The 10,999-nt window shown below is 39.0% G+C and overlaps 1 protein-coding gene across 4 annotated transcripts in view; it reads left to right on the top strand.

Annotated features, from left to right (window-relative positions):
- The window catches only part of MCOLN2 (mucolipin TRP cation channel 2), an 84,725-nt gene that overhangs the window by 27,248 nt on the left and 46,478 nt on the right, over positions 1–10,999 (top strand). For all 4 annotated transcript variants that reach the window (XM_023731599.1, XM_023731591.1, XM_023731595.1 and 1 more), the window contains exon 2: positions 4,408–4,567. In XM_023731599.1, coding sequence (XP_023587367.1) covers positions 4,408–4,567 — 160 coding nt within the window. The remainder of the gene's footprint in view (positions 1–4,407; positions 4,568–10,999) is intronic.

Here is a 10,999-nt window from a genome sequence, read left to right as displayed (position 1 = left end):
GAGTTCTTTATCTCTTCATTTGATGTTTTAGGGTTTCAGGATTGTTGTATTCTCTGTTTGGGTTAGTTTTTCGGATCTTTGCTGTGGAGGGACGGCATGGTGCTTCTGCCTAGAGCACCATTTTGCTGGAACTCCCTGAGACATTTTTTTAAAAATAATTTTGTTTTGGGTAATGTTAACATCAGTTATCATTCCTTGAGTATTTTAGTGGCCGTATAATTTAGGAAACCAGCAGCTAGAAGAATTATTTGAAGCTTCTTGAAGCAATTGGGGCTGCATCAGACATTCTCTTCTCGCTGTTCTCAGGGCACATGATGCACACTTCCATTTTAGCATTTAATACGTTTTATTATACTTTCATCTATTTATGTCTCTCCTTCTTACCACTGGACTGAGCTCCTAGAAGGCAGGAAAATGTTTCCTACAGAACTTGGCTGACAAGGTTCTCAATTGTATTTGACCTAATACTGTGTGTTCCACGCCACTGTTTTCTGTGCGCCACCCCCCCCGCCCGCCACCCCACTTCTGATAAAACCACCTCGTCTTTCTTCAGTACAGTGGTTCTCACACAAGAAATAGAGGGGAGGTTCCGTGGCTGTATTCAGGCTTCTAAGAGTTCAATACACAAGTTTCATATGTTCTTTCCATTTTGTTAACTGAAAAGCATATTCTGAGTCACCAGGAGGAATACTTTAGCAACACTGATACACTAATTCAGTATTTCTCAAACAGGTCCACAGAGGCTTCCACAGGCGTGTTCTCAGGGGTCTAAATTTACGTTTGGGGGCGTTGCTCTAAGACACAGACACAGTTAAGATGTCACCTTCTTCTTAGAAATGCCACCCTCAGGGCTCCTAGTCAAGTGTCTCCATAGCACTTACTGCACTGGGTGTCATGACTGTGCTGTGGGTTTTCCCCACTAGTGTTCTGACTCCCTGCTACCCAGCGTGAGACCTCTGTCCGCATAACACCTTTTACAGTTATGATGCCACATTCACTGAGCTATGTGACAATTTATCAGTTCACAAATCTGTCTCCCCTTCTGGACACTGAGCATCTGAAGATTAGGGAACCGATTCAGCTTTGTGTCTCAAACAGCCAGCACTATGCTTTCTTGGCACAATAAGTACTCATTAAACTGGTCAGATAGAATCATGATTTAATGACAGCATGCTGCGAGCAAACACATTTTTAAAGTCTTCTGATTGTTTTGAAGTGAAGTTCATTGTGGTTTTTGATTTTTCATGTCTAGAAATTTTTTGTTCTTCCAGAGATTTTCCTGTAGATATTTTTACCTTTGTTGTTTGTCTTTAAACCTGGGAAGCATGGATTTTTTTCTAATCTGTGTCTAATTCAGATATATTTAGTCTGTTTCTGCTGTTTCAAAGATGATACTTACGTTGCTTGGTTTCCTCTTGTACCTGGCTATATTTAACTACTTGCCAGTCATTTTAAAAATTTTTATTGAGGTAAAATTCACATAAAATTAACCATTAACCATCTTATAGAATTTACCTATCCTGAGTGTTTCATATAAATGGAATCATACAATATATGACCTCTTGTGACTGGCTTCTTTCACTTAGCATAAAGTTTTTGAGGTTCATCCATGTTGTAACATGTATCCATACTTCATTCCTTTTACGGCTGAATAATACACCATTGTGTGGATCTACCACATTTTATTTATCCATTCGTCAGTTGATGGACGTTTGAGTTGTTTCTATCTTTTTGCTATTGTAAATAGTGCTGCTTGGTCATGGCTTTTTAACATTATTTGTTAGAGGGCCCCAAGGCCTAGTATGAACCTGTGGAGAAATCTGTGTGTGTGTGTCTGCCGGGAGACTGAGGGCAGTTTCTGTCTGGTGCCCCCTGAACCAAGAGGGCTCACAATTTGAAGTTCCCTGGCTCATCCAAGTGTGAGTCTCAAAGGGCTGGTTTATGGCCATCATTTCTCTAACTGGTCTATTTTAAAATTTCTTTTCTTCTCTTTGATTTGACTACTCTGACCTTCTCCGTGGCCTTCTAAGTTTGGGGCCAGGCAGTTTGGATGGTGGTTATTTTCCTAAAGGGATAGTCCTTTGGGCCCCCATCTATACGTGAGGAGGATCTCTTCTCAGATTTGCCATCTTGGGTGGGCTCTGGCCTTGACTCATCCCCCTTGTTCCTTCTTCTTGAGGCCACAAAACTGAAACTCAGGTGAATTAATGGCAATTGGCTCTTACTTCCCTGGATCCCTCCTAGAGTTGGCCTGGGAAGTTTCTGCTCTCTTTTAGCTCTTCAGTCTTTTAAAGATTCCCCCCTCCAAAAACGTATACATTTTCTCCAGAATTATTCTTTTTATTTCTTTCCTTCTTTCTTTTCTCTTTTCCAGCAGGAGAGTTCTGAATAACCTAGCCCATTAATCCTGGAAACCAGAGGTCCAAAAATCAGTTTAGAAATAGAAATAAATAACGATTGAGCATAAGCCTTAAAATAGTCATTCCCTTTTGGGCTTCTTTTAAATTTGTTAGTCAAGGTAAATAACATAGATCATAAATCAGTATAAAAAATATTGGCCTAACTTACTGGCATTTATTCATTAAACTGCCATCAAGACACTTCCTGTTGCAAGTAACAGGAATCTGCCTCAAGCTGGTTCAAACCCCAAAGGGATTGATTGGCTCAAATTGAAAGTCTTGGGATGGATGTCTTCAGGCACAGTTGGATCCAGGAACTCAAACAGTGTCGTTAGGCTAAGTCTCTATCTCTTCTCTATTTTCTTCACTGTTAGCTCTACTCTCTGGTGAGCTCTGTGGTAGTGAGATGGCTTCCAGACTCACAGCCTATGCTTTATGTCTGATCTCCAAACTTTGTTCATTATGTACCTGACAGTAAAAGTTGAGCACATATCCCCAATGTGTGTATATTTATTTATAAATTGTATACTACTATTATTCTATATGTTGTATTATTGTTGTTAGTTGCCGTCAAGTCAGTTCTGACTCTTGGCAACCCCATGTACAACAGAATGAATTGTTGCCCAATCCTGTGCCATTGTCACAATCACTGGTATGCTCAAGTCTGTTGTTGCAGCCATTGTGTATTCTGAGTGCCTTCCAACCAGGTTTGGAATATTCCAGCACTATATCAGACAATATTCTGTTGTCATCCATAAGGTTTTCGTTGGTAATTTTCAGACGTAGATTTCCAGGCCTTTCTTCCTAGTCTGTCTTAGTTTGGAAACTTTGCTGAAACCTGTCCACCATGGATGCCCCTGCTGGTATTTAAATACCAGTAGCATAACTTCCAGCATCATAGCAACCTACAGGCCACCACAGTACAATAAATTGAAAGCTAGATGGTGGTATTAATTATGAGTAGAGTTCAATTGTTTACTTTTTAAGATAATGATATTTTCTTTACTCTCAGCGGATTTTTTTACATACCCTACTTTGGGGACTACTTAGTGGAAAGACCACATCTCTTCCAGCAGTTATAATCAAAACCTTGCATCCATGTCTTATTGGTTATTTTTGACCTAGCTTTAGTCATGTGCCCGTTCCTGAGTTAAAAGCCCCTGAAATAGAAAAAGCAAAATTTCCCTAATATAATGTGACAAATATCTAACTAAATATAAATACCAGTTACCAGTTGCCATTGAGTGGATTCTAACTCATGGCAACCTCATATGTGTCAGAGTAGAACTATGCTCCACAGGGTTTCCAATGGCTGTGAACTTTCGAAAGTAGATCTCCAGGCCTTTCCTCTGAGGCACCTCTGAGTGAACTTGAAACTCCAGCCTTTCAGTTAGTAGCTGAGCACATTAACTGTTCATACCACCCAGGGAATCCAAACATAAGTAGAGAGCTACTGTTTTAACTTTTTGCAGCTATTTATAGTTTATAATTTTATAATCACCATTATGTTGTCCAAGAAAAGGAGACATAATCCTTTTTTCAGTACAGATGGATAAAACAGAGGTTCTCTACTTCCATAACAGTCTAATTCCGTTAGTCAGTACTAAATTTCTGTGATTTTACATCTGGAGTATCATGAAAGTGTTCTAATTTTTGTTCATACACACGCTCACACACACACACATACACACACATACTTCCTTGTCATATTCCAGTGACAAGTGAATGCTATATGTTAGAATATAATAATTGATAAATCTTACAAATAAAAAATCCTATTTATGTAATTTTTAAGAGTGGCCATTTTGAACAAGATGGGTGGAGATTTAGAAATGCAGGTTATAGAGGATCCTGAATGACTTTCAGATTTCTAAAGAGGAAAGAAGTTCACTGGTTGGAGAGTTTTGTTTGTAAGCTTGGGTAAAGCATGTGAATGGAAAAATATTCTTCAGGATCTTTCTGATCGACAGGCTTTTCTGTGTATTTAAAAATTGATCTTTTGTGGCAGAAATGTGATGGCTCATATTGATTCTGAGGTGAAAGAAGAATGTCTGAGGGAAGACTTGAAGTTTTACTTCATGAACCCTTGTGAAAAATACCGAGCCAGACATCAGATTCCATGGAAACTGGGTTTACAGATTTTGAAGATACTCATGGTCACCACACAGGTAATATATTTTATCATTTCATTCAGTTTTTTTCTCACCCCAAGATGAAACTGTTTTCACATGTTCTGCCACTTGACTTTTGTTCTGAAATGTCCGCACTCAAGTTCATAAAACTGTGAAATTATGTTGACTCTGAAGGGCAGATAGTAGGTTGAAGTTCAGTTTACCTGAGGACCTTGTTTTGGTAAAGGGTCATGATGTCATCTCTCCCCAGGTTCTGTAAATGCTGGATAAATGGTAGATCTGTATTGAGTGGGGGTTTTCTATATCTGAGTAAGGCACGTAGGCAGTCAACGGTTGCTCAGTCCACAGTGATTTATGTTCTTAAAATCTCTCATCTTTATTCAGATACACCTTATTCAAATATGCTTTTAAAATCTGTAGTTTTGATTTTCTTACTTGTAGATTTATAAAATTCCAAGTTTCTGTCTGGGATCTTAAAAGCTAGCAAGTGGCCATCTAAGATGCATCAATTGGTCCCAACCCACCTGGAGTAAAGGAGAATGTAGAACACCAAAGACATAAGGAAAGTATTAGCCCAAGAGACAGAAAGGGCCACAAAAACCAGAGACGGCTTAATCCTGAGACCAGAAGAACTAGATGGTGACTGGCTACCACCAATGACCGCCCTGACAGGGAACAGAACAGAGTCCCTGACGGAGCAGGAGAAAGGTGGGGTGCAGAACTCGAATTCTAGTAAAAAGACTAGAGTTAATGGTCTAACTGAGACTGGAGGCACCCCAGAAAGCATGGTGCCCGGACTCTCTGTCAACCCAGAACTAAAACAATTCCCGAGGCCAACTTTTCAGACAAAGATTAGACTGGACTATGGGACATAAAATGATAACTGGTGAAGAGTGTGCTTCTTAGCTCAAGTAGATACATGAGACTAAATGGGCAGCTTCTGTCTGGAGGTGAGATGAGAAGGCAGAGAGAGGGTCAGGAACTCATTGAATGGACATGGGAAATTAGGGGTAGAAAGGAGGAATGTGCTGTCACAGTATAGGGAGAGCAATTAGGGTCACATAACAATGTAACTATAAATTTTTATGAGACTAACTTGAATTGTAAACTTTCGCTTAAAGTACAACAATTAAAAAAAAAAAAAAAAAGCCAAGTTTCACTTTTTGAGTGGCTAAGTGTTGTAAGTAAATACTAACCCAAGGGTATATCAGAAGTGTATAAAGGCTACATTTTGATCTTTTGTTTAGTTCATATTGTTGAGTACTTTATCACCAGTATCACATTTTCAGAAAATTTTACAGTCTAGCCAGTGTGGTTAAGATGCATTTGCTGTCAACTCCTTTTTAAAAAATCAAACGTGTAGTTTACCTTACCTCTCAGGATGTGGTTTTCCTTCTTGCTTAGGCTTAGTACCCCTTGCTGTCTACATCACTAATTTCACTTCTAATCACATATTTCCAGGAACTGATAATTTGCTTTTTGTATGGGTGTATCCTCTCTCCCCTAATAAAATTGGGGAGGATTAAACTTTTATTTCCCTGGTCTTCGCACATTTCCTTATACTTTGTCTTTTCAAGACGCCCTTTGAAATTTTCTTTTCAGCTCTTTCATTTCCTCATTTCTTCCATTTGCTTTAGCTAGTCTATGTTCAAGAGAAAGTTTCAGAGTTTTCCTGAAATCCATTTTGGTCTTTTCTTTCTTTCCTGTTTTTTAATGACCTTTTGCTTTCTTCATATATGATGTCCTTGATGTCATCCCACAACTCGTCTTGTCTTCAGTCATTAGTGTTCAGTACATCAAATCTATCCTTGAGATGGTCTCTAAATTCAGATGGGATATACTCAAGGTGATACTTTGGCTCTCATGGACTTGTTTTAATTTTCTTTAGCTTCACCTTGAACTTGCATAGGAGCAATTGATGATCTGTTCCATAGTCGGTCCCAAACCTTGTTATGACTGATGATATTGAGCTTCTCCATCATCTCTTTCCACAGAAGTAGTCAGTTTGATTCCTGTGTGTTCCATCTGGTGAGGTGCACGTGTAGAGATGCCATTTATGTTGTTGAAAAAAAGGTATTTCCAATGAATAGGTTGTTGGTCTTGGAAAATTCTATCAAGTGATCTCTGGTGTTATTTCTATCACGAAGACCATGTTTTCCAACTACTGATTCTTCTTCTTTGTTTCCAGCTTTTGCATTCCGATCAACAGTAATTATCAATGCCTTTTGATTGCATGTTTGAACAATTTCAGCCTGCAGAAGTTGGTAAAAATCTTTAATTTCCTCGTCTTTGGCATTAGTGGTGGGTGCATAAATTTGAATAATAGCTATATTAACTGGTCTTCCTTGTAGGCCTATGGATATTATCTTATCACTGACAGCATTGTACTTCAGGATAGATCTTGAAATCTTGACAATGACTGCTACGCCATTCCTCTTCAATTTGTCATTCCCGGCATAGAACACCATATGATTGTCTGATTCAAAATGACCAGTGCTAGTCCATTTCAGCTCACTAATGCCTAGAATGTCTATCTTCAAGCATTCCATTTCATTTTTGACAACTTTCAATTTTCCTAGATTCATACTTTATACATTCTATGTTCCAGTTATTAATGGATGTTTGCAGCTGTTTCTTCTCATTTTGAGTCATGCCACATCAGCAAATGCAAGTCCTGAAACCTTTACTCCACCTACATCATTAAGGTCGACTCTACTATGAGGAAGCTACTCTTCTTCAGTCATATTTTCAGTGCCTTCTAACCTGAGGGGCTTATCTTCTGGCACTATGTCAGACAGTGTTCTGCTGCTGTTGATAAGGTTTTCACTGGCCAATTGTTTTAGAAGTAGGTCGCTAGGTCCTTCTGCCTAGTCTGTCTTAGTCTGGAAGTTCCATTGAAACCTGTCCACCATGGGCGACCCTGCAGGTATTTGAAATACTGGTGGCATACCTTCCAGCATCACAGCAACATGCAAGCCACCTCAGTACAACGAAATGACAGACGAGTGGTGGAAAAATTCAAGCCTCAAGTTGCAATATTGAAAGATTCTATGGGGAAAATATTGAACAACACAGGGAGCATCAAAAGAAGATAGAAGGAATACACAGAGGCACTGTACCAAGAAGAATTAGTTGACATTCAGCCATTTCAGGAGGTTGCATATGATCAACAACTGATGATATTGAAGGAAGAAGTCCAAGCTGCACTGAAGGCAATTGGTGAAAACCAAGGCTCCAGGAATAGACAGAATACCAATTGAGATGTTTCAGCAAATGGATGCAACGTTGGACGTGCTCTCTCATCTATGCCAAGAAATTTGTAAGACAGCTACCTGGTCAGGCAACTAGAAGAGATCCATATTTGTGCTCATGCTAAAGGTGATCCAACAGAATGTAGAAATTATCAAACAATATCATTAATATCACACAAAAGTAAAATTTTGCTAAGATAACTCAAAAACAGTTGCAGCAGTACATCAACAGGGAACTTCCATAAATTCAAGCTGGATTCAGAAGAGAACAGGAATGAGGGGTAACATTGCTGAAGTTAGATGGATCTTGGCTAAAAGCAGAGAATACCAGAAAGATGTTTATCTGTGTTTTATTGACTATGCAAAGGCATTCGACTGTGTGGATCATAACAGATTATGAGTAACATTGTGAAGAATGAGAATTCCAGAACACTTAATTGTACTCCTGCAGAACCTGTACAAAGATCAAGAGGCAGTCTTTTGAACAGAGCAAGGGAACACTGCATGGTTTAAAATCAAGAAAGGTGTGTGTCAGGGATATATGCTTTCACTATACTTATTCAACCTGTATGCTGAGCAAATAATCCAAGAAGCTGGATTATATGAAGAAGAATGGGGCATCAGGATTGAAGGAAGACTCATTAACAACTGCGATATGCAGATGACACAACCTTACTTGCTGAAAGCAAAGAGGACTTAAAGCACTTACTGAAGAAGATCAGAGACTACAACCTTCAGTATGGATTATACCTCAACATAAAGAAAACAAAAATCCTCACAACTGGACCAATAAATAACATCACACTAAATGGAGAAAGTATGAAGTTGTCAAGAATTTCATTTGACTTGGAACCACAGTCAATGTCCATGGAAGCAGCAGTGAAGAAATCAAACTATGTATTGCATTGGGCAAACCTGTTGCAAAAGACATCTTTAAACTGTTAAAAAGCAAAGATACCACTTTGAGGACTAAGAAGCACCTGACCCAAGCCATGGTATTTTCAGTCACCTTATATGCATGCAAAAACTGGACAATGAATAAGGAAGATCAGAGAAGAATTGATGCATTTGAATTATGGTGTTGACAAAAAATACTAAATATGCTATGGACTGCCAGAAGAACAAACAAATCTGTCTCGGAAGAAGTACAGCCAGAATGCTCCTTAGATGTGAGGATGGAGAGACTTCGTCTCACGTACTTTGGACGTGTTATCTGGAGGGACCAGTCCTTAGAGAAGGTCATGCTTGGTGAAGTAGAGGATCAGCGAAAAAGAGGAAGACCCTCAGGGAGGTTGATTGACACAGTTGCTGCAACAATGGGCCCAAACATAGCAATGGTTGTGAGGATGGCACAGGACTGGGCAATATTTCATTCTGTTGTACATAGGGTCACTACAAATTGGAACTAACTCGACAACACCTAACAACAACAAGGATCATCCTAGTAAGTTTTGCTACTTGAGCAATTTCTAATTTGTACAGATTTCTTGAATACCTTTCCCTTCTTTCAATTCCACTTTCTCCTGCTTCTCTTTTTCTGTCTTTTTTTAGTGTTCCATCGTCAAGTCTAAAGGGATGGTTTCCTTTTTACTCAGGATTGATGAGAAGGAAACTTTTATTTAACATTCTCTCTGCATTCTGTAAAAATTTATAATCTTGAGGGAGATGCCTACGTCTACGTTCTTTTGCTAGTTCTACTCTTTCCCTCCCAGATTCTTGTACATAATCAGAATGGTATCTTGTTTTACCTGGTACTGAATATTTTCGCCTACATTTATTTCATAATTAGGTCTTAAGTTCACTATCTTTGCCAGGCTGTACTTAAAGAGTAGTTATCTTTCTGTCTTGTATCATATCCTCAGCAAATTTAAAGTGTAGCCAGTGGGGTTAAGATGCAGTTTGTTTGTCAACTCCTTTTTAAAAATAAAATCATTTGGCCAATACCATTATCTTCTTATTTTTGCTCTGCAGGGAGGGTTTGGTTCTGCCATAGCAAGTAGACTTCATGATTTCCTCCCCCTGGTTTGTCTTCTCTACTAAGAGATGCTTTGAAAATCCCAAACATTACTTGTTTCAGCCCTTACCTGATGCTGGGTCACACATATGGATCATGGCTTATACTAGAAGCAGTAGGATGCAGGAATTATTTTTGTCCCTGGTACCAGATGAGGATTATCTCAAACAGATATTATAACTCTATGTTCTTTCATTCCCAAAGTTGAGTTGGTAATTTTTTAGTTTAAATGAGGTGGTGGCTTAAAACACCAGCAAATTCTTTGCCACATTCTTAGTAAATGTGTCCATTCCTCTTTCAGATTTTTGGTGGTTCATTAGCTTAAATATGAGGGTGGGAGGAGTGGGTCTAATAGCCTTGCTTTAGAGTTAAGTTGGCAGCATTTCCGTTTGAGAAGCAGCATGGCTTCTGAAAGTGATCAGGAGAACAGGCTCTAGGTCTGGGTTCAGGTCCTGGCTTACATACCTTCTAGCTGTTCAAACTTGGAAGAGTTACTTGACCTCAGTTTACAACTGTATAAAATGGGATTACATCCATCAATTGATTCAGCAGTTGACTCCAACATTGTGATTGACACTAGTCCTGTTCCCAAGTATATAGAGTAGATAGAAAAAGAAGGAAAAAAAAAATGCGTGTCGTTATGGAGCTCAGTATATTATCCACTTTAGAGGATATTGGGGAATTAAATGAGAAATAATAATTATAAACTTTTAAAAAGAATTTTTTATTTTATTTTTTTTGTTTGTTTATTGTTGTAGTTTAAATGAAGTTTATGATTCAAGTTAGTCTCCCATACAAAAATTTATACATACATTGTTATGTGACCCTAATTGCTCTCCCCATACTGTGACAGCACACTCCTCCTTTCTACCCCTGATTCCCCATGTCCATTCAACCAGCTCCTAACCCTCTCTGCCTTCGCATCTCACTTCCGGACAGAAGCCTCCTGTTTTGTCCCTTGTATCTACTTGAGCCAAGAGGCACACTCCTCACGAGCATCACTCCATGTCCCACAGTCCAGTCCAATCTCTGTCTGAAGAGTTGACCTTGGAAATTGTTTTAGTTCTGGGCTGATAGAGAATCTGAGGGCCATGCTTTCTGGGGTTCCTCCAGTCTCATTCAGACCATTAAGTCTGGTCTTCTTACTAGAATTTGAGTTCTGCACCCCACCTTTCTCCTGCTCCATCGGGGACTCTCTGTTGT

The sequence above is a fragment of the Trichechus manatus genome, unplaced genomic scaffold, assembly GCF_000243295.1.
Source record: "Trichechus manatus latirostris isolate Lorelei unplaced genomic scaffold, TriManLat1.0 scaffold00003, whole genome shotgun sequence".
NCBI classification, from domain to species: domain Eukaryota; kingdom Metazoa; phylum Chordata; class Mammalia; order Sirenia; family Trichechidae; genus Trichechus; species Trichechus manatus.
This window is presented reverse-complemented; position numbering and strand designations above follow the sequence as displayed.